Source organism: Eurytemora carolleeae, unplaced genomic scaffold (assembly GCF_000591075.1).
Source record: "Eurytemora carolleeae unplaced genomic scaffold, Eaff_2.0 scaffold428, whole genome shotgun sequence".
Classification (NCBI taxonomy): Eukaryota; Metazoa; Arthropoda; class Copepoda; order Calanoida; family Temoridae; genus Eurytemora; species Eurytemora carolleeae.
In genome coordinates, this window is record NW_019396394.1 from 150,783 (window position 1) to 177,804 (window position 27,022).

The 27,022-nt window shown below is 32.2% G+C and overlaps 2 protein-coding genes across 2 annotated transcripts; one reads left to right on the plus strand and one right to left on the minus strand.

Moving 5' to 3' along the window:
- Nucleotides 1–5,234: 5,234 nt before the first annotated feature.
- On the minus strand, nt 5,235–17,514 carry LOC111702360 (uncharacterized). The gene is made up of 10 exons (XM_023474017.1): nt 17,446–17,514; nt 16,872–16,936; nt 13,205–13,542; nt 10,837–11,246; nt 9,851–9,899; nt 9,315–9,631; nt 8,764–8,842; nt 7,449–7,523; nt 6,753–6,839; nt 5,235–5,932 (listed from the first exon to the last, which is right to left on the minus strand). The coding sequence occupies exons 1-10, from the start codon at nt 17,508–17,510 to the stop codon at nt 5,855–5,857; spliced, it is 1,563 nt and encodes a 520-aa protein (XP_023329785.1). The 5' UTR covers nt 17,511–17,514; the 3' UTR covers nt 5,235–5,854.
- A 2,311-nt stretch (nt 17,515–19,825) lies between these two features.
- LOC111702362 (uncharacterized threonine-rich GPI-anchored glycoprotein PJ4664.02-like) lies at nt 19,826–21,680 on the plus strand. The gene is made up of 2 exons (XM_023474021.1): nt 19,826–19,842; nt 20,039–21,680. Exons 1-2 carry the CDS (start codon nt 19,826–19,828, stop codon nt 21,678–21,680), a joined length of 1,659 nt encoding a protein of 552 aa, XP_023329789.1.
- Nucleotides 21,681–27,022: the final 5,342 nt, after the last annotated feature.

Consider the following 27,022-nt stretch of genomic DNA (forward strand, 5'->3'; position numbering starts at 1 on the left):
TAACTATTAGGGGGAGGTGAAGAGGGAACAGGGGGTTAAAGAAAGGGTATGGGGGGTAATGTACCAGGACTGGGAGAGGATGTTGGGGAGGAGTCGAAAGGATAATGGGTTAAGTCTTGTATTGCATATTTCTCTCCAAGGGTTCATTTTCCTAGAAGCAAGTATCCGACACACACAGTTTTATCTCAAGATTTGAACTAAAGAGGATTACATTAATCCCTAGTTCTACAACTAGAGATACCAGAGCTGGGAACTTTTAACTGGAGTAAATGTGTTTAACCCATTCTCTTCGGGTGGAGAGGACTTGTCTCACGTTGGGAAACTTAAAGCTTTAATTTTTTAATAATTAATTCCTTATTCCGGCTGACGTCTGGTAATAGTGCCCCCCTCCCTCTATTTCCTTGTTGTAAATTAAATCTATAACATTTGATTCTTTTTTGAAAGCTTTTTGGCTCTACTTCAAAAACCTGAAAAAAAATCCAAATATTTATAAGGAACTCAAGTTATTCAGCAAAAAGGGTACAACAAACTAAAATTTCGCGAAATATGACAAACTATTAATTTTTGAAAAGCCCCTTAACCCTGAGAATTCAAATATGCAAAAATATTTTCTAAATTTTCAAAACCTTAAGCGCAAATTTCCTTTATAGGTGTCTGTGCAAAAATCTTTGTAGTAGAAGGTCTAAACATAGATTTAGTCTGGTAAAGATAAAATAAGGCATTCTGAAAGTATGCCTTAGAACACAGGCAGTAGGTATAAAAGCCCGGATTTTACACTAAAGTGAGGGGCATGTATTATTAAGAAAACTGTTTGGATTATCGCAAAAAAAACGAAAGAAGGGTTCACGGCATCTTCCCCCCACCCCCTCAGTTGGAATTGGGTTAACTTATTTAGTTTATTCAAAAGTTTCCAGCTGATGGATGATGGATGATGGTTGCACTGCAAATGCAATAAAACCCAATAATACAATACTTTGATCTTCATTTGACATATGTGCATTCAAATATATCAGAGTTAAATTTGTTTTTTAATTTTTAAATTTTTAAATGAAGATCTTAAATATCCTTAAATACTCAGGAGAAATCATATTATTGTGATCGGCCTATCTCACTTACTGAAGAAAACTATTTTTGACTTCTTTAAGGCTGTCATTTTAAATTTAAAAGGTGTCTGTGAAAAAATCTTTAGTAAATTTTTGGCAAAAATTCCCCATTCTGCTTTCTTAAGAAAAGTCAATATGTTTGAAAAGACTCTCAGACCAATACATTTGTTTACTTATGTCCAAAGAAATTATCAAAATTTTGACCATGACATGACTAAAAGAGTATTCGTACGTTAACACACATTTGAATATTTTTTGTTTTAGGGGGGAGGTATTAAATTAGATATATATCGATAGATGCTTGATTAATTTGCCACCAAACTATGATTTTCTTAACCCTGTAATAATAATATATGTATCTTTTCAAGCCAATGTTGTAGACGTTATATATTTTAATATCTTAAAGGGGCCGTTCACTTACTTTGGTAATTTCAAGGTGAACTAAGCAGTAAGGTGTCCAATGATGACCAACTTTTAAAAATAGATGCGCGCGGTAGCTTTTCCCATTCCGATGTGTACAGTGAGCACCAACGAGGTTAAAGTGTATAGAGTGATGATGTACGCTAATCCTTTACAAATTGCATAGGCCATGAACTATACCGAGAACGCATTGCATATTTGTTTGTAATAAGTTGATTCTGGCCTAACCTATAGTATATTAATATTAGTAAACAGTTGAAAGTGTACAATACAACTAACTGAGCACACAGGTAGAGAACCCTGGTGAGCACTAATCTAAAGTTTTAGCTCAATATTTCTAAAACTCAAGGATAGACTCGCTGCTGAAGTTTGAAAAAGACCTACACAGCTCAAAAATATTTTTTTCTTTGATTTATCATGTCACATATCATTTTCTTCGTAATTGACCGGAAAAATAAATTCCGTTGAAATTTTTATATTAAAAAACATTGCATCTCAACATTTTTTAAGCTCTTCGGAAAGCCTATAACGAAAGCACATTTTTGCATTTTTGAAATTTGCACATTTTCAGTTTATCTTGAATGCACATTTAGGCTTTAGAAATTTTGCAAATGTTTTTGCAAATTTGAATTTGCTACGCCAAGGGCTTTTCAAAACGAATGATTTGTTGAAATTTGCGATTTTTTTGCACATTTTTGCTTAGTAACTTGATTTCGTAAATAATATTTGGATTTTTTGCAAATTTTGGCAGATTATTGAGAGAGCCCTAGGGCTTTCAAAAAAGGTTTCAAATGTTTTAGATTTGTATCACAATAAGAAAAAAGGGTGGTAAAATACACGACCGGAGTTTTAAAACTATCTAAATCAAGTTTGTTTTTTTCTAAATTCAAGGGTTTACACTGTCCGCCACACGATCTACACTTCCTACCTTTGCCCCCCCCAATCAATCAATTGTCTAATTTGTTTTCAACTACCGTAAGCCTTAACCCATTTATGTTTTTATTTAAATTCATGGGCGCAATGCGCGAAGCTTTGTATTTTCATGCCGCGTTCTATTCAGCTTTTTTACAGAAGCAACACAATCTGTAATGTGCTAAAAAAGTGTTGCTTTCGAAATGGAAAGTTAAAAAAAAAAATTTGAAAAAATTAGACATTTACAATTAACTATTAGATATTACAGTTTAATTCTATATTTGAAATTTTTTATAAATCCATGACATCCAATAGTGTCTATAGCAAAGGTACCTTTGCGCTGAAATTCTGAACAAGAAGCGGCTTTTTTCCAGCCATGGATGTCTTTAATAGTAAGATAAATACCAATTAATAGCTAATAAGCTATTTACCTACCCTGAAATTACCCGAATTAGTGAATAGTCCCTTTAAAGATCAAATAATCTAAGTTAGAAATATTAAAGATTTTACACCCTTAGGTTGCAAAGATATCTGGATAAGAAGAGTAGAGCTTGTGGATAAGACCTAATTCCTTTTTTGACAATCATTAATTTATAAATTCTTTCTTCTTATAGATGAAAGGAAGAAATTTTATTCAACAATGATTTTAAAGCAAACCTCTATCTTAGAATGTATAGAACTATTTTTAGTATTTAATAGACCTTGGCTCGAGTGCTCTTTTATTTCATTTAATTATAAAAATTACTCACCTGAGGCTGTTAAACGATTCGTAATAATGTTTCACACTTCTTTACTGTAGACAATGGCGTATTCAGGGGGGGGGGCAGTGCCCCCCTAGACCTGTGAAGGCCCCCAGAACTCAGAGCTATCACACTTTTCAAATCTTAAACTGAAGAGCGAAGACTGAAGAACAGGACAAAAATAGTTTATAATCCCCCCACCACAAAAAAATACATATTATTTCAGTGTTGAAACCTAATTTTCCCTTTTAAGTTTACAGAGTTTTGTTTGAAGATGAGATAAAGTATTACTTAAGTAAGCAATTGCAAGGTGATTGGACTGTATGTGTGCTTTTACAGTATCTTATACATGTGCGACTTTGGCCTGATATCCAAGAAGCTAAATGTTCTGAATTTACCGTTCAAACTTTGCCCCCACCCCTCCTAGGAGCTCCAAGGGGGGGGGGGNGCAAAGGAATAAATCTTAGACTCTATAAGGATAGTAACACCCAAAAATGTAGTCTTTTTGGTGTATTTTTATGGTGTTAATTAACTTTTTGATCAAAACAATTCCCGGGGGGGGGGGGCAGAAATTTTTTTTTTGCATCGCGCAAATTTTGGACCCCCCCAGGATTTAATTCTGTAAACGCACTTGACTGTAGATCTTTAAGTATCAGTGAAAAGAATATACATATTTATAGGTTATATAAAAATATATCTAGGTTGTATAAGATATATCTAGATATATCTATGTATATCTAGGTTGTATAAAGATATATCTAGATATATCTAGGTTGTATGAAGATATATCTAGATATATCTAGGTTTATAAAGATATATCTAGATATATCTAGGTTGTATAAAGAGTATACTCTAGATATATCTAGGTTGTATAAATAGTATACTTCAGGTCAAACAACTGATAGAATCCATTAAAGCTAGGGCAACTTTAATCCAACCAATTACTTTAACTTTACCCAGACACCATGGATTTATCAGGGGGGGAGGGGAGAAGGTTTTAGTGTTTTAGCTGGAAAAAAAATAAGAAACGTTGTATATCAGGTGTAAAAAAATAAAAAAATATTGTATCAGGTGGAAAAAAATAAGAAATTAGTTATATTAGCAGGAAAAAAATTGTGAATAACAGAAGGGAAAAAATAAAAAATATTTTATATCAGGTGGAAAAAAATAAAAAATATTGTATATCAGGTGGAAAAAATAAAAAATATTGTACATCAGGTGGAAAAAAATAAGAAATTAGTTATTTCACCAGGAAAAAAATTGTGAATAACAAACGGGAAAAAATAGGAAATATTGTATATAAGGTGAAAACAAAATAGGAAATATTGTATATAAGGTAAAAACAAAATAGGAAATATTGTATATCAGATCAGGTGAAAACAAAATAGGAAATATTGTATATCAGATCAGGTGAAAACAAAATAAGAAATATTGTATATCAGGAGAAAAAAATAAGAAGTTATGAATATCAGAACTTTCAGAAGGGAAAAATAAGAAGTTGTTAGTATTAGAAGGGAAAAATAAGAAATTGTGTATACCAGGTGGAAAAAAATGAAATTTAGTATATCAGAAGGGAAACAGAAATATTCTGTTTATTATTTATCATTTCCAAATCAAAGTACTGAAGTAGTCCTTCTGTCGAGTTTGCAATGATTAATGATTAAGAATTGGTTATTTCCTTCATAACATTAGCTGTCTTCAGGAGAAAAATGAACCTTTTCATGACTTTTGAAAAATTTCTCTCTCATTGTCTGTGAAGTTGAACCCAAGGTGTGAGTTTGCTTTTGGTTTAAATTAAGATTTCATTCAATATACGAAAAATATTCACTTCAACAATACTAAAAATAAATTCAGAATGAAAGAATTCGACAAAATATAAAAATAAAAATAAAGTTTAAAAGAACCTGTTTTTCTAAGCGGAAAATTTATTCTTTTAAATGTCAAAGATTTTTTTAAAACTTCAAAAATTTTCGTTCTGTAGTTTTAGGATGCAAAAAAAAACTTTGTGTGTATCTTGAAGCAACATCAATGAAAAAATAATTTAAGTAAATTTATATTTTTTCTGAATAAGTTTTTTGACGGAGATATGTCTAAGCTATAATGGTACAATTAGAAGAGAAACTATCTGATATGATCCTTCTATATATATGATAATTAATAAAAACTTTTTAAGCATACAAATTGTTTAAGTTTCTAATCATGAGAAGAAGAATTATAAATTACAAAATATGTAAGATTTTTGTCAATATAAACTCTTTAAAGAGTCAAATGGAAAAGTAAGTAACAATTTCTACAAACTATAATTGTTTTTTTTGCAACCTTATGTAGTACTATGAATTCTGCTTTATCATATTCATATAATAAACGATCAAAATCAAACAAAATATAAAGGGTTTAAGAAAGTAGATTTAAAAAAAAATTAATATGAAATCAGATTGAATAATAACCCTTTTTCTTAACCTAGCTCTCTCTTTTGTGGAATAAAAACCCAGTTTACATTTTTTCGTAAAACTGATTGCAGGTAAACATTAACTCGGCATACTTTGTTGAAACTGATTTAGTTCAGATAAATATACAGAGAAGACATGTGACAAGTTCCTCCATCCAATCCAACTTCTCTCCACGTGGCTGCTTTGAACCAGCTAAAACCGGTTCCTGTCCCTCCCGGCGCTTCACTAGTCATGTTTTTCGCAGCTGTAGGTTTTCAGGTAGAACAGAGTCAGGGTATTCAAGGCAATATAAAATTGCTTCCTGGTCCTATTGTTTATAATTCAATTCAACCGGTTTTAAAATAAACTTTCAAGTTTTATATTTTCAATTTGGCACTCTTGCAATAAAATAAATGCTTTTTGAATTGAAAGCTAAAGTTTAGATTGCAATATTGAGTTATTTTAAAAGTGAAAAGGGTTCAGTGTGTGAATTTGAACTGATAAAGTTTCCATTTTTCTAAAATGATATTTCTCATTTTCCTTTTCTAAAATAAAATATTTAAATCGTACTATTTACCAGAGAAAAATGTTACAATTTTAAAATAATTAAAATAAACAATCGATTTTTTTTTACATAATTTTTAAAAAGAACTAAATTGTGTGTTTTACTTAAGTAACAATTTTTTGAACCAACAATTATAAAAATCAAGCCATCTCTCAGAACAAAAATAATTAAATAGAACGATCATTGAGTATAAGATCAAAATAGATGGAAAATGAACAATAAATCTGAAAACAAAATATTCAAATTTTTTCTGAGCACAAAACAAACACAAAATGGACAATTAACGAACGTTGAATAAACAAATCGATTGCGTCCATCTCTATTTGTAACCAAATTCTGTTTATAAGTATTTTTACCATGTGAGACCATGTTTTCCTTATGACCACAATTAATATACTTTCTGTAATAATGGAAAAACAGAACAGGCTCAAAGTTTTTAATGTTGGTTTTTATCATTTGTCCTATTCATTCATTTCCTTAGAGATATTCTAAGGGATGTTGAGACGAATAGAAACCCATGGGAAAGTAACATTTTCATGGGAATTCAATTTTCTAAAAATATGATTGATTGATTAAATTATTCCTTTGTACTGAGGAGTCTGGTTCCCAGGATAGTTTGTTTAAACTCTGCTGGTGTCAGGGTTAGATATCTCACAAGATACATCAGATCCTGGAATACAAGGGTTATCAGAGGTCAAATTTAAAGACTTTGATCCGCGGCTCAAATATGAGACGGGTTTCAAACATGAAATTGTATTCATTGTTTCAAGATTTGATCCGGCGCTCAATTTGGGATGTGGTTTTTGGTGGATCTTTGAATTTGGCCTCAAGAAACTATTCAAATAAATTGAGTCTTTGCCATAAACTCTAGATTTCTAAATCCTTTACCTTTGAAACCAGAACAGAGTTCATAGTTAAACATATTTAGTTAAACATTGGATTGCAAAACTATATGAATTAGTAAAATCGGAGTTTGTGGCACAGAATTAATTTCTTTAAGAAACAAATGCAAACCATTCAATATTCAGAAACAAGTGCAAACCATCCAATATTATAGGAATTAAGTACAGTCCATATATATTTTGTTTTAGTGACAATCATACAAACTTTTGTAAAAAAAATCCAAGCTCTTATGAAACAATTCAATACCATATCAATTTTAGGGAACAGTTTATTCAACTGTTTGAATCTCTCTTCATCACGAGGAGAGACATTCATTATGTTTATTTCTCTAGCTTTTAAAATTCTATTTATGGTTTCAGCATTGTATAAAAGAAACCTGATCCAAGACTGTTTCTTCTTTATTTTGACTCCAGTAGGTCAGACCCTTGAACACCTCAATCTCACTCCGCACCTTTTAAAAGACTGTTCAATAATTTGTAATGTACATGGCAAAAACAATTTAAATTTTAAAGAAATTGAGCCTCGCCCACAAACTCTGATTTTCTAATTCTTATATTTTTGCAATCAGGCTTCGTAAACTTTAGATATTTGAAATTATTAATTATGTTAGCTTAATATATAGTCTAAGTTTGAAATACAGCACCAGGAAGCAAAAATATAGTGCTTAGAAAATATGATTTTGTGGCAAAAGCTCAGTTACCCATGAAACATTTTTTCTTGGAAGAAATATATATTTAAACATCTAAAATGTATATTTAAACTGAAAAAAGTTGAAAATACTATATAAATATATAAAAGGGGAGTTTTTTAATTAAAAAATGGTGAAAGGTTTTTTTTTGATTAAACAATAGTAAAAGGGTTTATTAATTTAACAATGGTGAAAGGGGGGTTTGAGCAATAATTAAAAATATTTTTCACGTTTTATTTATGGTCTAAAAATGTGAACTGTAAAAATTTGGATGTTGATTAAACCCTAATGCCCCCCACTGATATTTATATAAAAGTATTTTATTCCAATACATTAATAACCTTCATTAAATATTTTGTGTCAAGAGTGTTTATATTAATTAGGTTAATGCATAAAATACATATATATACAACTATGTAATATGAATATCCATAAAAGCAGGAATTATTTGATTAATATTTTCAATTACGAGCAGTTTTAGCAATAGGTCTTTTTTATCATAATACTGCTTTTTTTATAGGATTGTTACAACGTGTGGAGGGTATAAGCTGTATTTTTCCTAATAGAATAAGCAATTGATTTTTACAATTTGCCTCAGGCCTGAAAGCCTTATATGTGGGCAATATAGTTACAGGGTTACCCACAAAGAATATGATTTCTGAGACGACTGTACGGAATCCTTCCAGCTTTTTTCTTAAATGGATGGTTCCCTATCAGTTGAGTTCAATGGTTGTATGATCCGACTCAGTACAAGGATACCAGTATATTGTTTATTTGTACCAGCCCGTCTAGTGTACCCAGTATGTGACTGACCCAGCGTTTTTTCTTCAACAATAGTGGGTAAGCAGATCCATCCACGGTGCTGTAGCTTAGAAAAATCATTTACAACAACTTGAAAAGACCATTTTAAAAAGTAATGACAAGAAATAACCTTCAGATTTTCAGAATAAAGGAGTTTAAGTTGCATTCCTTGTGAGTAACCCGAGCTGTAAATGTATGTTACCTGAAGTGTATTCCTTCCAAGAATTGTTTTTATTATTTCTTTGTCTAGAGTTGTAAACAGCTGAGTTTTACTCACAGATCTGTTATAATCTACTTTTTATACATAATGCATTTAATTCAACATTTTCTGTGGTAATCCTAACCCAAAGTACTGTGTGATGAATGTCGTCAGCGTTTTTTTTTTATTAAATTGCAAAGCTTAACTAGAAATATTTCTAATTGGGTATTCCTTGAAAAAGCCAGTGCATAAATTTACAAAGGAATTGAGATTTTGTCAAGTTTTCTAATCGCTATAGCTTTTCAACCTGATGGTGTAAACCATCATTTTTAAGTTTAAATTATTTGATGAGATAGGATTTATAGATTGAAATATTTAAGGTCTACTGCATTGGGTTGCAAAGATAAAGTAATTAGAACATTAGAGTTGGTGGCGATCTGTTTAGTTTCTTAAAATAAAGACAAACATTCGAATTGTTGCCTCTCTTTATTTTTTAATGTTAGAGGGGGGGGGGGGGAATAAGTTCTAAATAATTTCCATTAAAAGTGAGTTTCCTGAAGTTTTTATCTATAAAGTCCAAGCAGAAGTTTCTAAGGTTTTCACAGCACTCTGTCCCAAGTCTGTTTAATGTCTGAGATTTTGTCAGTTTTTTCTTGAGTAATAAGTTGACACGGTTTCTATTTTTCTCAGAGCTCTTCAATAACATGGCCTTTGTGTGTGAGTACTTCCTGGTCGGAGAACTAAAGGATGTTTCTGATTTGATATCTAGTATTTTTAACTCAGGGTTAAATATTTTAGTCTCCAGGTCTTGTTTTTCCAAATCATTAATCCCAACATCTGTGTTTATAATTTGACCTCTTTTGGGTCTCTTCTAAAAACATAAATTAGCCATTTAATAACAAATATTGAAAAAAAAAAAAAATATTAATTACTGAAACGATTCAATATTTTTTTTATATTTTTTTGGCATAATATTGTGTTTCTGATTTTTTTGCTGCAGGTACATAATTCATTTTTTATTTTTTAAAAATTATTTTGGTGAAAATTATTGTAAATGTCTAGTTTAGGAACATTTTTTGGCCATTTGTTCCTGAAAACTGTTGTTTATTCTATTATCATCAATGTCCACAATATTTTCACTGATTAGAAAAAAGAAAACTGTTTGAGCTTATTTTCTACAAGAGAGTGCAGCTGCCTCCAAGAAAAATGAGATTTGGCTAAATTTCAAAATTTTCTATTCCCTGTATCTTTTTAACCTGATCTGAAAACTTTAGAATGGGATATCCTTAATCCCGATCGGTTAAATAATCTGAGCTGGGAACTTTAGAATGGTGGATATCGGGATTAATGCTTGATCCACTCTTTTTTAATCTCCAGATTAAATAAATGCTTGTTCTTCTCCTTTCATTAATCTCGATTAATAACAAGAGGAGAACAAGCATTTATTTAATCTCGAGATTAAGAAAAAGAGTGGATCAAGCATATATCCCGATATCCACCATTCAAAAGTTCCCAGCTCTGATTGCATAAACCTTTTTTGTTTTAAACTTATTACTTACTTACTATTGACAAAATTTAGAGATACGGGGATTAGAAAAAAAATGTGCGGTACTTTGTTCTTTTCATGAGGAATCAAATTAAACATATTTGGGTTTTACTTAAAGGTGTAAACCTGTCCTCTTCATGTTTTTTTGAACTTGTTTAAAGAGACTGTAGTCGAAATTTGAATTAAAATTTAAAATTTAAATTTAAATTTACAACTGCACTATTCAAATTAATTTCTATGAGATTTATAATGATAAAGATATTGGGGTTCCTACAAAAGTGCTGTATTCTGTAAGGTTCCTTTATTTTCTGAAAGCATGAAACCACAATTTTAGAAATCAATTTTGCTTTGAACAAAAAAGGATTTTTAATTCATCCTTGATCAAATAAAGGCTTAAATTGCACATTTGTGAATCTCATAAACCGCTATATGAATGGAGGGTTACTTGAAACTATGTCTGTAGACCCTATAAATCAAATTCAAAATATCTTTTTTAAGTGAAAATATATAATTTATAATAGTTTTCTTCCCTAAACTGAAATGCTTTGTTGTAGGTTATATTTGGTCGAATGGGAGAAACTTTGTCATCAAGAGGCGCGAAGTCGACATGAAATTGCGAAGTATTGAGTTGTCGGGATAGAGAGTTTTGTCTAAAAGCCGAGGAACTGAGATTAGGAGGAAAGGAATTAAGATGGTTTGGCGAATACTTGATCTGGTGGGGAGAGGTTTTTAGATGACAATGGGAAGATGTTATGTGGTTGGGCGAATAGGTTACTAAACTACTATGATTAGGCGTTTTATTTATATATTTTGATGATAAATGATGAGTATGAGAAGATTGATGATGTATCTGAGTAAATGAATCAGGATCATAAGTAGGCGTGGTTCGCTTTGAACGAAGATGTTTCTGTCCTTTCTTGATAACTTGTTCTCCTGGTACCTGAAAAATAAAATGAAACAGATCTTTAATAAAGATTTAAACTCGTCCATACAGGCGCTACACGTCAAACTAAAGTAAAAATTTGTATTATGATTCCTCTTATTGAACAGCTATTAAAAACATCAAATGTTTTGAATTTACAATTTGTAATCAAATAAATTAGCTTTTTTTACAATTGTGCGTAAAATCAAAACTAGATAAGCAACGCAGTTGCAAAGTTGTAACAGTAATATCAATTGAATTCGACCATTTCCTCCTTGTAAGTTTTCAGTAGCTATGGCTGGCTAAGTTCCATTAAGGTTAGAAAACTCGTAACGTTCCTTCTTTTTTTCTGCTTAAAGGGACAGTAAAGGAAAAATGAAAGGGGGTATAGGCTGAAAGCTAATAACTTTAGCTCTCGATCGCGGCACCATGAAAGTTATCTCTGATGTTCCTATTTCGAAAAATTGATATACAACTGTGTCCAATTTATACGAAAATTAATAAATATACAATTTTGTATAAAAGTAGTGGGTTTAAAAAGATCAAATTCAGCAAATAAGCAACCAATCTGAAAACGATGATATCCCAGAGAAAGCTAATTGTAACTTAGGTTTACTCCAATTCTAATCTTATTTTTGTTATTTCTATTTTTAATAGATTTAATTTATAATATGATTTACACGTCCGTATTACTTGACCAGAAATTCGACCAATGACAGTGCAGTAAAGTGGTCACGTGATACAGGAAGAGACACGTGATCAGTATACTGCTCTGCCATTGGTGATAGTTCTGGTCACGTGATTTAAGTTTAAGATTTTCTAAATTTTACGTATATGAACTTTCGTATAATTTTAACACAGTTTTATATCAATTTCTCGAGACAGGAACATCAGATAAAACTTTCATGGGTCGCGATCAAGAGCTAAAGTGATTAGCTTTCAGCCTATACCCCCTTTAATTTTTCCTTTACAGTCTCTTTAAAATTGCATTTTCATGTTCAGAAAATATATATTTAGTCGGCTGGGTAAAAACGTAAATACATATCTAATCAGCTGGGTAAAAACGTAAATATATATCAGGTCAGCTGGGTTTAAAGTTAAATATATATTCGATCAGATGGGTTAAAACGTAAATATATATTCAGTCTGCTGGGTGAAAACGTAGATTTATATCAGGTAAGCTGGGTAAAAACGTAAATAAATATATATCATGTCAGCTAGGTAAAAACGTAGATATATATCAGGTCAGCTGGGTTTAAAGGTAAATATATATTCAGTCAGCTGGGTAAAAACGTAAATACACTTCAGTCAGCTGGGTAAAAACGTAATATCAGGTCAGCTGGGTAAAAAGTAAAAATGTAAATTAATATCCATGTTAAGCAAACTTAAATATATATCCGGTCAGCTGGGTGAAAACGTAAAAATGTATTCAGTCACCTGGGTAAAAATGTGAATATATATCAGGTCAGCTGGGTAGAAATAATAATTAAATATATATCCGAATAGCTGGGTAAAAATATAATTAAATATATATCCGAATAGCTGGGTAAAAATATAATTAAATATATATCTAAATAGCTGGGTAAAAATATAAATAAAATATATATCCGGTCAGTTGGGTAAAAACGTAAACCAGATAAGCAGGATAAAACGTAAATAAATATCTAAAAAGATTGTTGAAAGAGGGTGAATTTGATGGAGTTTTATATTTGATGAATATTCAGTAAAGTTTGGGGGGACGGGGGGGGGACACTTTCAGACATTTTTGTCTGCAAAAACTTTAACAATTTACCTACAAACACTACAGAAGCAAAATAACAATAAAGTAAAGGGAGGATTGGGAAGGGGGAGGGGCGACGAAGATTGATACCCTTAAAAAAAGAATTTAAAAAATAAATTTCCACGTTAGTTTAGTTAAAAATCAGGTTATTTGGCCTTTAATAACCTACTATCTATACATTGTTTTAATTATTTACCTTTTTTGGTTTATGTTGTGGACAAAACTTATGAATATGTTTTAAAATACGAAGAATAGTTTCAACATTGCTGGAAGTATCACTGTGGGAGTTTGGTTCACTTTGTTCACTCACAGAGTTTATACTGAGCAATGGGATATTTTGAGAATCTGGTCCACTGTGTTCTGTTTCATCACTATCGCTTTGCCCACTGTGCACTTTTCCTTCATGGATGTTTTTAGAGCTAAGCAGTACGCGCCTTTTCGGTTGGACACATAGAGTTCTTGATTCTAGATTGATCTGATTGCGGAGAATCATGTTTACATCCTCGCACATCTTCTCTAATGAATACTGATGACCTGAAATATATGCAATATCAATATCTCTACACTAGATTGATCTGATTGCGGAGAATCATGTTTACATCCTCGCACATCTACTCTAATGAATACTGATGACCTAAAATATATGCAACATCAATATCTCTACATTAAAAGTTCTAATCTCTGTTTGTCCGATTATAACTCAGGAACCCCATGAACGATTTGTCTTGAACTTTGATTAGGGAACTAGGGAGAACTACGGTATGTTCTTAGATTCGAAGTTAAGTGGGTCGACTTTAATGGCGAACACTTAGTTAACCGATAAAATCGTTCAAGTGCGGGTAAACGGCGGGAGTAACTTCTAGTAACCTTGGCTGCGCTTGGTTCCCAAGCTATAGTATTTTTTTAAAATCTCTGTTTTGGTGTTTTTTGATATTTCCGACTGTAAGTTGTGAACCCCTTGACCGATTTCCCTCAAATTTTGATCGAGGAACTCAAAAGTACCACGGGAATGTTTTTGAGTATTTAAGTTGAGCAAGTGGGTTCACTTTTATAGGGAAAAATAGGTATGCAGAATATATATACATAATATTTATATGTTAGATAAAGCTGGCCAAACGGCTGGACCGAATAGGCTGAACTTTTTTGAGAGAACCCATCGGTGCCCGGGGAGTAACAAAGGCTAAAAATAAAAATAAAAACAAAATATATATTTTTTTTAAATTCCACAGGCAAAGCCGGGTATTTCAGCTAGTATCATATATAACTCACATAGTTGAAAGAATACATTTATTGACACCCACCGCATGCAGAAAGGAAAAGAAAATTTCAAATAAAATATCTCAGAGCGTTGAATAGAATCAATATTCTTGTGACATTTACAATAAATTCTGTAGAAACTATCCGCAAACTGAATGCACAAGAAATTACTTAGAGCAAAAAATCCGCAAAAAGTTGATTAGTTTTCAGATCAGCTGGGATCGATATCGGGAGTAGGATAGACAGTTATATAGGAACACTCCAGAAACAAAGAAAATGAAAAATAAAAATAAAGGGACTGTAAGTGTAATTTCAAGTGATCCTCCGGCCTCCCTACATCGGGGGCAATGTCCGATTTACAACGGTACCAGCTTGAAACCTTTGACTGTTCATCGAGCAGAGAAATCATTCTATTGAAGCATATCGAAACCCGCTCGAATTCATTTCTCTAAAGCGTAATTGTATGTTGTCGTAACTCGAAAGTAGATCCACTGTTTTACGTTAACATCGTTTTCAAACATTCAAACGTTAATGTTCTTCTACTTTTAGAAACAAACAAATTGTGTAGCAATTAAAAATGTTTCAGTAGATTAATACGGATATGCTGCAACATCCTTGATCAGTCCAAGGTTTAAAGGGTACCCTAGTAAATCAGAGATACTCCTCTTGAAAGGAAAGTACACTTGAAATTAAGCTCACAGTCCCTTTATTCCAACCAATGAAATCAATTGAAAGGACTGTCCGCCTGGTGCTATTTAAAGAGTGTCAGGAATCATTCAAAATGTTGGAAATGTTTGAAACTGAAATTACACATATTGACTTTGGAGGAGTATGTGGAAAAATGTATTCAAACAAAAAATAGGGGAAGGGGTCCCGTTTGGACTATGGGCTTTCATAAATGCACAATTTATCGTACTTCTTGGTCGAACACGGATTTAACAATCAAGGAAGAAAATTAGTTTTTGTCACAAATCCTGGTGTTTTTTCTATGTATATATTTGCAACCCAATGTCGAAGTTCTTTATTATTTCAAACTATGAATTTTGTTAAATCAAGTAATAAAAGTCTAAAATATTAAAGGTTTACACCATCAGTTTACAAAGATATTTTTTTTAAAAAACTTATTTCTTCTGCATTTTTTTTTTTAATATCACTGAAGTGCTTTCCAAAAACGTTTAAATCGTTATTAATTAGTATCTAAATTTTACAAATGGGTAATAGAAGGAGGGAGAGTCTCCCGACCCCCCCCCCCCGTCCAGGGTATTTTGGCTACGGATACGTGAGTATGGTTAACAACTTATTTGTTAAATATTCATACAGTTTTTTACTCAATAGCGTTAACAAGATTAATTGTTGGGGAGGGGGGGGGGGGCAATCCCATTAAATGGAGTATAACGTCTGATATATAAATGGAATAGTGTGTGTTTGCGGTGAGGAGAAGGGGGGGGGAGAGTAGAGGAAGGGGTGAAATGAATTTTTTATATTCAGCCAATTTGATATTAATGGTTTCCCATATTTTTGATAAATAGGACAAATAGCAATATCATGGTAAATTGCAGAAGTATATAGATCTGGTAATTTACAAAAATTTTGTAACTATTTTCTTTAGATCCATAATTTATTGATTGTCAAAAGATATCTGTGATAATTTTCTTTTGTTATAGAGATTCATTGTAAACCACGTAGATTTTCCAATTTGAGAAGTTAAAATATGGAGTTAAAAAATTTTTTGCGGAATTTTTTTTTAGATTGAGAATTTATAGAAATTAACCCTATCTCTGCTGGGGTACTTGAAAACCAAGATATGCTTGGGGGGGGGGTCAATTCCACCCCCCCCTCTAAATCCCATGTTTGATGTCCAAATATGACAAATGATACAACATTGGAAAGCTCTTGAGCTCTACTTTTGGAATCTGCAAAAAAATTGCAAATTTGCAAAAATTGAATTTTTTATCGCAAAATCCAGTTATGTAGTAAAAATGTTTGCAAAAAAAAAGTTCTCCAAAAAATTAAAAATTATACATTTTTGAAAAGCCCTTGACCATGCCATTTTAAATATGCAAAAATTTTTGCAAAATTTTAAATAACCTGATTTTTAATTAAGAAAAACTAAAAATGTGCAAATTTCCTTTGACAGGTTGTTTGCAAAAAAATTGCAATTTTTTTCGCAAAACTTGTGCAATTCGTTTCCTTATGTCAAAGGCTTTCCAAAAAGCTAAATTTTATCAAAATCTGACAAGTGGAAGTGGGTCAAAACAAAGATTTAGTTTGTTACAAGAAAAAGCAGTCATTCAGGCAGTGTGCCTGAGGACTCAGGCAGTTAGTATTAAAGCCCGGTTTTAGGCCTAAAGGGAGGGCTTTGGGTATGTAAGAAAAGTCAGAAAATTTCAACAGCCTCAGACCAATACTTTTTAAGTTATGTAAAAAAAAAACTACAGGGGGGGGTCAAATTATAATATAATATATATATATAAATATATATAATATATATATTATATATATATATAATATATATATAACCAGCTTTGCACGCATTTCGATACAAGCACAGAGTAATCCCTTACATTAATTATTATCAAATGAATTAGGAGACACTGCAGATTTACCTACGCAAAGCAGGGCCAACGCCTCAGACACATTTTCCAGTTCATAGTCTTCTCTTTTCCAGTACCTGGGCAAATATTATACATTGAAAAATATTTATCTTTATTTTTGACAAACATTAACATATGACACTGTTCCTTCGTTTTTCAACTAACTAGTACAACTGTTCTTTTGTCTTCCAATTATCTATAGTTTATTCCTTTGTGTTACTTTCTAGTTAAAACTATTCCTTTGTGTTCCAATTATCTACTTAAAACTATTCCTTAATGTTCCAATTACCTTGTTAAAATTATTCCTCTGTTCTTCAACTACCTCATTAAAACTATTCCTTTGTGTTTTAATTATCTAGTTAAAACTATTCCTTTGTGTTCCAATTATCTAGTTAAAACTATTCCTTTGTGTTACAATTACCTTGTTAAAACTATTCCTTTGTGTTCCAATTATCTAGTTAAAACTATTCCTTTGTGTTACAATTATTTAGTTAAAACTATTCCTTTGTGTTACAATTACCGAATTATAACTATTCCTTTGTGTTCCAATTATCTAGTTTAAACTGTTCCTTTGTGTTCCAATTACCTTGTTAAAACAGAATTGTGAAGAGTTTGCGAAACAGAACATTTCTTGCATTTTATATCAGACATTTTCCTTAGACAAGGATTAACATATTATTTAATGCTAATGGTATTTAGGTGGATTCAATTAAATTCAAGATTTAAAAAGATTTTCTTTTAAAATTATGAGATTATTAAAATATTTAAAAGGACTGTTCGCTGTATATACAAATAAACAAGATTCTCTAATCGAAAACTATAAGATGTCTAAAAATATGATTGTCATATTTCAAACTTTTTTTTAATTACTAGATATGACAGAATTGATATTTGAAATATCAAAGCTCTAATACGTTAGGTTGCAAAGATATTAGGATTGGAAAAACCAAGTTACATGAAACCATTAGTGCTCTAAATCCAATTGTCTACATTTATAGTTTAAGTTGTTTTCACTACAAGTTTGCCTTTTTGGATTAGTCATCGTAGCTTATAAATATTTAAATCGGAGAGGCGAATATGATCTTCAAAACTGTGTTTGATAAAAACACGATGGCTATTTGATTGACTATTTTTACCTTTAGAAACAACTCGATGATCGAGAAATACATGATAAATCGGTGAATTTCTTTAAAAGTAACATTGTTTTAGGCTTAGGTTGTTCATAATTTTGAAAAGAATTATAATTATGTTTTTTTTAAGATCGGTGAACAATTTTTTTTTTTGTGTTAAGAACATTTAATAAATAATAAAAATAAATATGATATAGAGTTATAAAACCCAGTAATTGATGCTTGAACCACACATCTGAACCAAATTTGTTTTTTTTAGGACATTAAAACTAAAATGAAAATTAATATCTAATGGTACAATGTGTTTTGCAAATATTTTTCAGGTCTTCCAAGTTATTAATAATATAATGCCGAGTCTAAGTTTTTAACTTTCTTGGAAATCACAACTTTCAGTTTAAAAGGAAATGAGCCTTTGCCGCAAACTTAAATAAATTAGTTTGAAAGTTTACGCCATCAGGTTGCAAAGATATAAAGATTAGACAATTGAAACTCATGTCTTATACGATCTAGATTTTTTAAATTCCGTAATCCGTCTTGTTATGTAACTTCAAAATCTTTAAAAAACATTAAACGTGGATGTGATTTGCTTCGAAAACCATCAAATTTCAAATGTTTATGTTACAAGGAATTAATTTATAATTTTTATAGAGCATCACCCATTAATTATTTTTCAGAGGAACATAATGGAATTCTTTTCAGGGTATCGTTTCTGTCTTTCTCTAAATGAAATGTCTCTTGTAATTATGTCTACAATTCCTTTAGGAGGATTTATTGTGAGTAATCCGAATAAAAGAAAATGTGTTGCGTCGTAATCTGTGATTCCTCGAGACGGGCCCGTGATACCGGTCTCCTGAGATATCCACGAACAACTGGTGGAGAATTCAACCTCCGAAGTCCAAAAGTTTCCCCGTTTCTAGTTTCCAGTTTCTAGTTTGTAGTTCCTATCTCCTAGTTCCTAGTTCCTAATTTCTAGTTCCTAGTTTCTAGTTCCTAGTTTCTAGTTCCTAGTTTCTAGTTTCTAGTTTCTAGTTTCTAGTTTCTAGTTCCTAGTTTCTAGTTCCTAGTTTCTATTTCCTAGTTTCTAGTTTCTAGTTCCTGGTTCCTAGTTTCTGGTTTCTAGTTCCTGGTTTCTAGTTCCTAGTTTCTAGTTCCTAGTTTCTAGTTCCTAGTTTCTAGTTCCTAGTTTCTAGTTCCTAGTTTCTAGTTTCTAGTTCTTAGTTAATAATTCATAGTCTACAGATCCTAGTTCTTAGTTCTTATGTTCTGGTTTCTGGTTTCCAGTTTCTAGTTTCTAGTTCCTAGTTCCTAGTTCCTAGTTCCTAGTTTCTAATTTCTATTTCCAAGTTCCCGTTTCCTATTTCCTACTTCCTTGTTCCTATAAGTTTCTAGTGTCTAAATTCCAATTTAGAAATCTGAGTTTCAAATTCCTAGTTTCTTATTTCTTGTTCCCAGTTACAAGTTTAGAGTTTCAAGTAGAAAATTATTATTATTTATTTGAAATGCAAACCAACTTGAAATATTTCCAGATTTAACAACTTAATAGAGACATGAATTCCAACCCATAAACTTAATTCACTTCATAGTTATATTTACTGCTAGTATAACTTGGTTTACACCCGTTTACATAAATATCTCGATACAACACGAAAACCAAAAAACATTGATCTTGATTTTTTAACCTTATCCCTGGGTAGGCTATTCAGTACAGGGCAAAGCTTAATTAATAAAAAGTTATTATGCATTTCTAATTTTTTTATTGAAATGAAAACTTTCGTGTTTTAAAATTTTTAAAAGTTTGAAACAAAAAATATCAGTTTAAAACGATTTTGTTTTAGAATGATGATTTTTCTTAGGCAAAAAATAAAGAGATAAAAAATAAGAGAGAAAAATATGATTTCGAATGAAAAAAGAAAAATAGAAGTTGTTTTCTTTTCCCTCTAAATGTTCTGATATATTTCCCAAGGGAATAGATTGAAAGAATGGTTTCCAATCTTTTAACAATGTGACCTTGTTCACAAACTATATCTTGGTTCATTCGATTCCCTTAAGTTTTCCTGTACTCTCCTCTACCCTGAGTTCTCCTGTACTCCTCTCTACCCTGAGTTCTCCTGAACTCTCCTCTACCCTGAGTTCTTCTGTACTCCTTTCTACCCTGAGTTCTCCTGTACTCCTTTCTACCCTGAATTCTCCTGTACTCTCCTCTACCCTGAGTTCTTCTGTACTCCTTTCTACCCTGAGTTCTCCTGTACTCATCTCTACCCTGAGTTCTCCTGAACTCCTTTCTGCCTTGATATCTCTTGTACTCATCTCTACCCTGAATTCTCCTGAACTCCTCTGTACCCTGAGTTCTACTATACTCCTCTCTACCCTGAGTTCTCCTGTACTCCTCTCTACCCTGAGTTCTCCTATTCTCCTCTGTACCCTGAGTTCTCCTGTACTCTCCTATACCCTGAGTTCTCCTGTACTCCTCTCTATCCGGAGTTCTCCTGTACTCCTCTCTACCCTGAGTTCTCCTGTAGTCCTCTCTACTTTGAGTTCTCCTGTACTCCGCTCTACCCTGAGTTCTCCTGTAGTCCCCTCTATTTTGAGTTCTCCTGCTCTTCTCTCTACCTTGAGTTCTCCTGGACTCCTTTCTGCCTTGATATCTCCTGTACTCCTCTCTACCCTGAGTTCTCCTGTACTCCGCTCTACCCTGTGTTCTCCTGTAGTCCAATCTATTTTGAGTTTTCCTGCTCTTCTCTCTACCCTAAGTTCTACTATACTCCTCTCTAACCTGGGTTCTCCTGAACTCCTCTCTACCCTGAGTTCTCCTGTACTCCTCTCTACCCTGAGTTCTCCTGTACTCCTCTCTACCCTGAGTTCTTCTATACTCCTCTGTACCCTGAGTTCTCCTGTACTCTCCTCTACCTTGAGTTATCCTGTACTCCTCTCTACCCGGAGTTCTCCTGTACTCTCTTCCACCCTGAGTTCTCCTGTAGTCCTCTCTACCATGAGTTCTCCTGTACTCCTCTCTACCCTGAGTTCTCCTTTACTCCTCTGTACCCTGAGTTCTCCTTTACTCCTCTGTACCCTGAGTTCTCCTGAACTCTTCTGTACCCTAAGTTCTCATTTTCTCCTCTCTACCCTGAGTTCTCCTGAACTCCTCTTTACCCTAAGTTCTCCTTTACTACTCTGTACCCTGAGTTCTCCTGTACTCCTCTGTACTCTGAGTTCTCATGTACTTCTCTCTAACACGAGTTCTCCTGTACTCTCCTCCACCCTGAGTTCTCCTGTAGTCCTCTCTAACCTGAGTTCTCCTGTACTCCTCTCTACCCGGAGTTCTCCTGTACTTCTCTCTAACACGAGTTCTCCTGTACTCTCCTCCACCCTGAGTTCTCCTGTAGTCCTCTCTAACCTGAGTTCTCCTGTACTCCTCTCTACCCGGAGTTCTCCTGTACTCTCCTCCACCTTGAGTTCTCCTGTACTCCCCTCTAACCAGAGTTCTCCTGTACTCCTCTCTACCCTGAGTTCTCCTGTGCTCCTCTCTACCCTGAGTTCTACTGAACTCCTCTCTACCCTGAGTTCTCCTGTGTTTCTTTGTACCTTGATATCTTCTCAACTCTTCTCTAATTTGATTGCTTTTGTACTCCTCTCTACTCTGAGTTTTATACAAATTCAAAATGTTTATGGAAAATTTCCTGTACTTTATTAATTAAGCTAGGAAAACAAACACTTATCTATGAAAATACATTTAGGTATAAAAACAATTCATTTTATAACAGAAACTATAAATAAGAAGAATACAAAATACATTGAGCCACGTGAAATAAAGGTTGATTTCTGCGTCATGTAAACTTTTGCCAAAAAGGAAAAAATAAAACCCTAAAACATTAGATAGTGTTAAGAATTTGCGATTAAGCAGGACAAATTTTGATAATTATTTGAAGAAACTTGCTTTATTGATGATTATGGAGATTTAGATCAGAATACTACTTCATTTTGTTACATCTTAGATGACAAAAGTAAGACGATGTTAAGGTCGTCTTTGATTATTGAAATTAATTGCGGCATTCATTCGTCCACTTATTTTTATATATGTATGATTATTATTGGAAATATTAAGAATTTCCTTTACATTTTATTTTATGAATATCTTCTGTAATATTGAAAGCACAAAAAAACCAGATTAAATGCCGCATTTTTTTCAAAGACGAACTTCAAGTCATCTTAAGCTTCATAATGTTTCGTAGGACAGGGTGTATATATGCAAAAAAGTACGAATTTTTTTCAATTTTAATTATTTATACAAGCATGATTCCCTTTCATTGTAATCTTTGTGTTTTCTTTACCAAATCTTTTTCCTTAAGATCGACCAAGGTGATCGATAGAATTATGGATTTTTAGGTTGTCGTTATTTGTCTCATCCTTGTGGGTAATCCTGCACAGGGTTGACAAACACGATGAGATTGTAAAGACGACCTGAAACTCTTGAAATATGACGATACCAAGATTTGAGTCGTCATGACCTAGAATATAGCCCTTTAATTGCGTATTTAATGATTTGCGAAAGAAAGAAACAAGTTTACTGTTGCAGGAAATCATGAATATAGGAAAACTGACAGTCTATATATCGCTCCGTCGGCTTTCAAGTCTCATCCTTTGCGTGGGTAACCCTCTCTGTACATTACAAGTTTAAGATTATCAATCAAGATAATTAGGATTTCATCAAGAATATTCTAATGAGAGAGAAACAGTCTTAGAACAATTCTAAGTTTAAATTTAAATCAAACAACAGAACGAAAACCGTTTTTTTATACCTTAGACAGATGTACAGAATATGTCTAGAAAAGTAGACTGTATTATTTATTTTCAATTTTAAAAATCAAAATATTTAATGCCTAAAAAATTTGCATTTTTTTAATTAAATATGACTGTTTAAAAATCTTTTGACGAATTTTGACCAAATTGAAAGAATAAAAGGACTAAAATCTACAATCCCTTTTTAACTGCAGATATCGTAGATTCGTAGACCTTTCAAAATTCAAACCATGAATTTGGCTAAAGGTTAGCCTAGCAAGGTTGCAAAAATATAGGGATAAGAAAATTTAGGAAGTTCCTTTACAATAAGCTCAAACAATGAAACAATATCTATCTATCTTTTAATGTATTTATTTGACCTATCTTTCTATATTAATTCTTTCCACAGGGTGTCCCAATAAACATGGGAATTCAGTGACGAATTAGATATCGTCTTTTTAAATAATTCTTTGATTTAGTACAGTGATACCTACTGAGAAATCTGTAATCTGTAAGAGTTTCGTCTGCTATGTTCACATTTTGTTTGTTTATGTTTTGACTGCATAAGGATGTACTTACTACTTAGTAAAACAAGAAAATTGCAGTATACAAACAGAGTAAACTTGTCCGTCTTCACTGTTTATCTTGCGGAGACATTATAGACACATCTTGTAGTCTTTTACCCTTTTCATAAAATAAACTCTAGCAGACATAATGGTATTATGGCTTTTGAAATTAGGTATCACAATGCTAATTCACAACAAAGACGATATCGAATTCGTCAGTGAATTCCCATATTTTTTGGGACGCCCTGTACCATACATTTGTGTATATTTAAATTTCAATTCTATACTATACTGGTTCCCTTTTATACCAGCATAATATAAAGATTAAAACCTAGAATGCCAACAAATCCAGATTTATCTTATGGATATTGGATATTCGAACCAAACCACAATAAAATTCATACACTCCCCTTTTAAATTCAACCTTAAAATACTGGATGGTTTGAATCTATGATAAGAACCAGAAAACTGACATTAACGAAATAACGAAGTTGTTACACGGCAAATAGGTATACCAGTAACTTATTTAATATTCATTTTTTTTAAAGTTGTCATTCGTACATCCATCCTTCAACGCTGATATATTTAAGATATAAAACGTTGTTTTAATGGCTTTAAGGTGACATATCAATTCTTGACTGAGTGTTTTCCAATATTACAGTATACACCAGCAAGTTTTCCAATATTACAGTATACACCAGTAAGTTTTCCAATATTACAGTATACACCAGTAAGTTTTCCAATATTACAGTATACACCAGTAAGTTTTCCAATATTACAGTATACACCAGTAAGTTTTCCAATATTACAGTATACACCAGTAAGTTTTCCAATATTACAGTATAAACAAGCAAGTTTTCCAATATTACAGTATACACCAGTAAGTTTTCCAATAGGAAGACGACACTAAAGCAATACTACATTGTACTTAATGTTGTTACCACATAAATTTCAATTTATCGGTTCCTTTATATTGTTCATATGTGTACTGCAACACTTACTGAAGCGGGTTAGAAGTCGGCCCGGTACTTGAAATGAACCGGAGTTTCCATTGGTTTCAAAACAAACAGAGGCCGAAATTAAAGAATTTATGCGTTAGCTTAAATTCAAGCCGCAGCTCAAATATGGTTGGTTCCACTTAAATCGTATTCAGCGTTTCAAGATTTAAGCCGGCGCTCAATTGAAACCCGTTTTTGGGGGATTTAAAACGCGACTCAAATTCATTAAATTCGGACTCTCCATCTTAATCTGTTTACTTTCCATGATGTTTATTGGACTATTTAAAGTCATAACTTGAGACTTAAAGTCGTCTTCCTATTCTGGGACCAGATTCAATGAACAGCAAGACGCCGAGCTGGTGGCCCGTGTCAAGCAAAGGAGAAATGGTTGAACTCGTTAGGTGGTTCAACTATACCCATTCCTTAATAAAATCTTTAAAATTGTGTACTTACTTTTATTTCCCCCCTTCTTCCCCCCCCCCCCCCCCTTTATATTGTATAATTTTCTTGTTCCGAAGCTAATTAAAGTTTTCTCATTTTACTAATTATATTATGACTTCAAACTGAATTTTCATGTTTCATTATACAGAGAACCTTATACATTGTCTGTAATATAGTTTTAGACAGACACAGGCGCAGATAGAAAAAAAAAGATTTGTTATGAAAATATTTGGGAAAAAAGTATTTTTTCATCCAAACCTGTTCGTTTCTTAACAATCGTTCAAATTGCTTAAGGAACCTTTCAGCTCCGTTCGATATTTTTCCGAACTACAAATACCGATCGATAATTGAAAAAAAAACGAGCGTTCATCGTCAATAGCGTCCAGTGCTTACAAGTTACAAGATGTCTCATTAAACATGACGATATAAAGACGACTTAGAAATTGTCTTTTTACTTTGACATCTTTCCACTGACAATAAGATTGCTTGATTGCTTTGACAAAAATATCCAATTTTAGATAATTTTAGAACATTTTCTGAAATAAAAATAAAAAAAATCTGAAGAAAAAAAACATATTTGATCTGAAATAAACTAATTTCTGATATTTAAGAAGATGTAATACCATAAACTTTTATGCATTTTTTTCCCTAGAAATCAAATAAAAAATGTCATATTTTGCAACAATGACAATAACATCTTGGAAATGAATCGACATTTTATCCAAAATTGCTTTGTATGCAGTGTGCACAAAACATTTCATTTAATAAATGTTTTTTTTTCATATATAATCTATTTATCAAATTTATAATATAGGACCAAAAGGTAAAACCATAGATAAATAAATAAACATAGATAGCTTATGTACGCAAAATCACCAAGAATTGTACAGTCCGCGAACTCATACTTCTAGACGTCAAAGTGTACTTCAATGATAAGCGGGGTGGTTTGGTGTTCTAATGGATTTCATAGAATAGAGTGTAAAATAACTCCGGGAAAGGAACTATTTGAACAACAATATTTCACTGAGCAATATATCATATTGACGAGAACTGAAGAAGGACAAGAAAAGGACTATACTAACTTAAATTTAAAAACATGGGAATTCAGTGACGACTTGGATATCGTCTTTGTTATTAATGAGCATTGTAATACCTAATTTCTATAGCCATAATATTACCATTTCTGCTAGAGTTTATTTTATGAAAGGAGTAAAAGACTGTAAAGATGTATCTATGTCTCCACAAGATGAACAGTGAAGACGGAATAGTTTACTCTATATATGTATACTGCAATTTTCTTGTTTTACTATATGTACAATCGTTTGCTGTCAAAACATAAACAAACAAAATGTGAACAAAGCAGACGAAACTCTTACGATTGCAGCTTTTTCATTAGGTATCACTATACTAAATCAAAGAATTATTTATAAAGACGATATCGAATTCGTCACTGAATTCCCATGTTTATTGGGACACCCTGTATCTAATATTTATGTAAACGAAATATTTCAAAACTGATTCTTTGGCATTTCACACAGAGTAACCCATTAGACCTATACCTGAACAAAAATGACGGATTATTCCTGTTTTTCTATCTAAAAATAAATTGAGGTTCTCAAATATAGTAAGTGAGAGAATTGGGGGTCAGTTTAAAATACGTGTACAGTCCCTTTAAACTTGTCATTTTGCAGTTCTTATCTTTCACCTCAAAATATTGCTTCATAGTTAATCGTCATCTACGATATATGCATGAAAAAACATAATGAAATATTTATACTGAGTGTCCAAAATTAACATACGATTTCAGGAAATTAATTAATTTTTGTTAAGTTTACATTTTTTCTCACATGATTATTGATTACGCTAAAATAAGTATCTAATACATGTGTATTTTTTGTAAGTATATATCTATAATTGCCAGCACGATCCAGTAATTTGTTTAAGTATATATCTATAATTGCCAGCATGATCCGGTAATTTGTTTAAGTAAATAATAAATATCTATAATTGCCAGCATGATCCGTTAATTTGTTTAAGTATATATTTATAATTGCCAGCATGATCCGTTAATTTGTTTAACCCTATTCCCGGTAGTTTTTTTTACATAACTCAAAAAGTATTGGTCTGAGGCTGTTGAAATTTTCTGACTTTTCTTACATACCCAAAGCCCTCCCTTTAGGCCTAAAACCGGGCTTTAATACTAACTGCCTGAGTCCTCAGGCACACTGCCTGAATGACTGCTTTTGCCTGTA

Bases quoted from the DNA above. Each gene is read 5' to 3' on its own strand.
- LOC111702360 (XM_023474017.1), bottom strand. From the start codon at position 17,510: ATGTCTGATATAAAATGCAAGAAATGTTCTGTTTCGCAAACTCTTCAC. The intron at 13,543-16,871 runs GTAAATCTGCAG...CATATATTTCAG, and splicing joins GTTGGCCCTGCTTTGCGTAG to GTCATCAGTATTCATTAGAG. The intron at 9,900-10,836 runs GGAAGAAAACTA...TTTTCTAATCAG, and splicing joins AACAAAGCATTTCAGTTTAG to TGAAAATATTGTGGACATTG.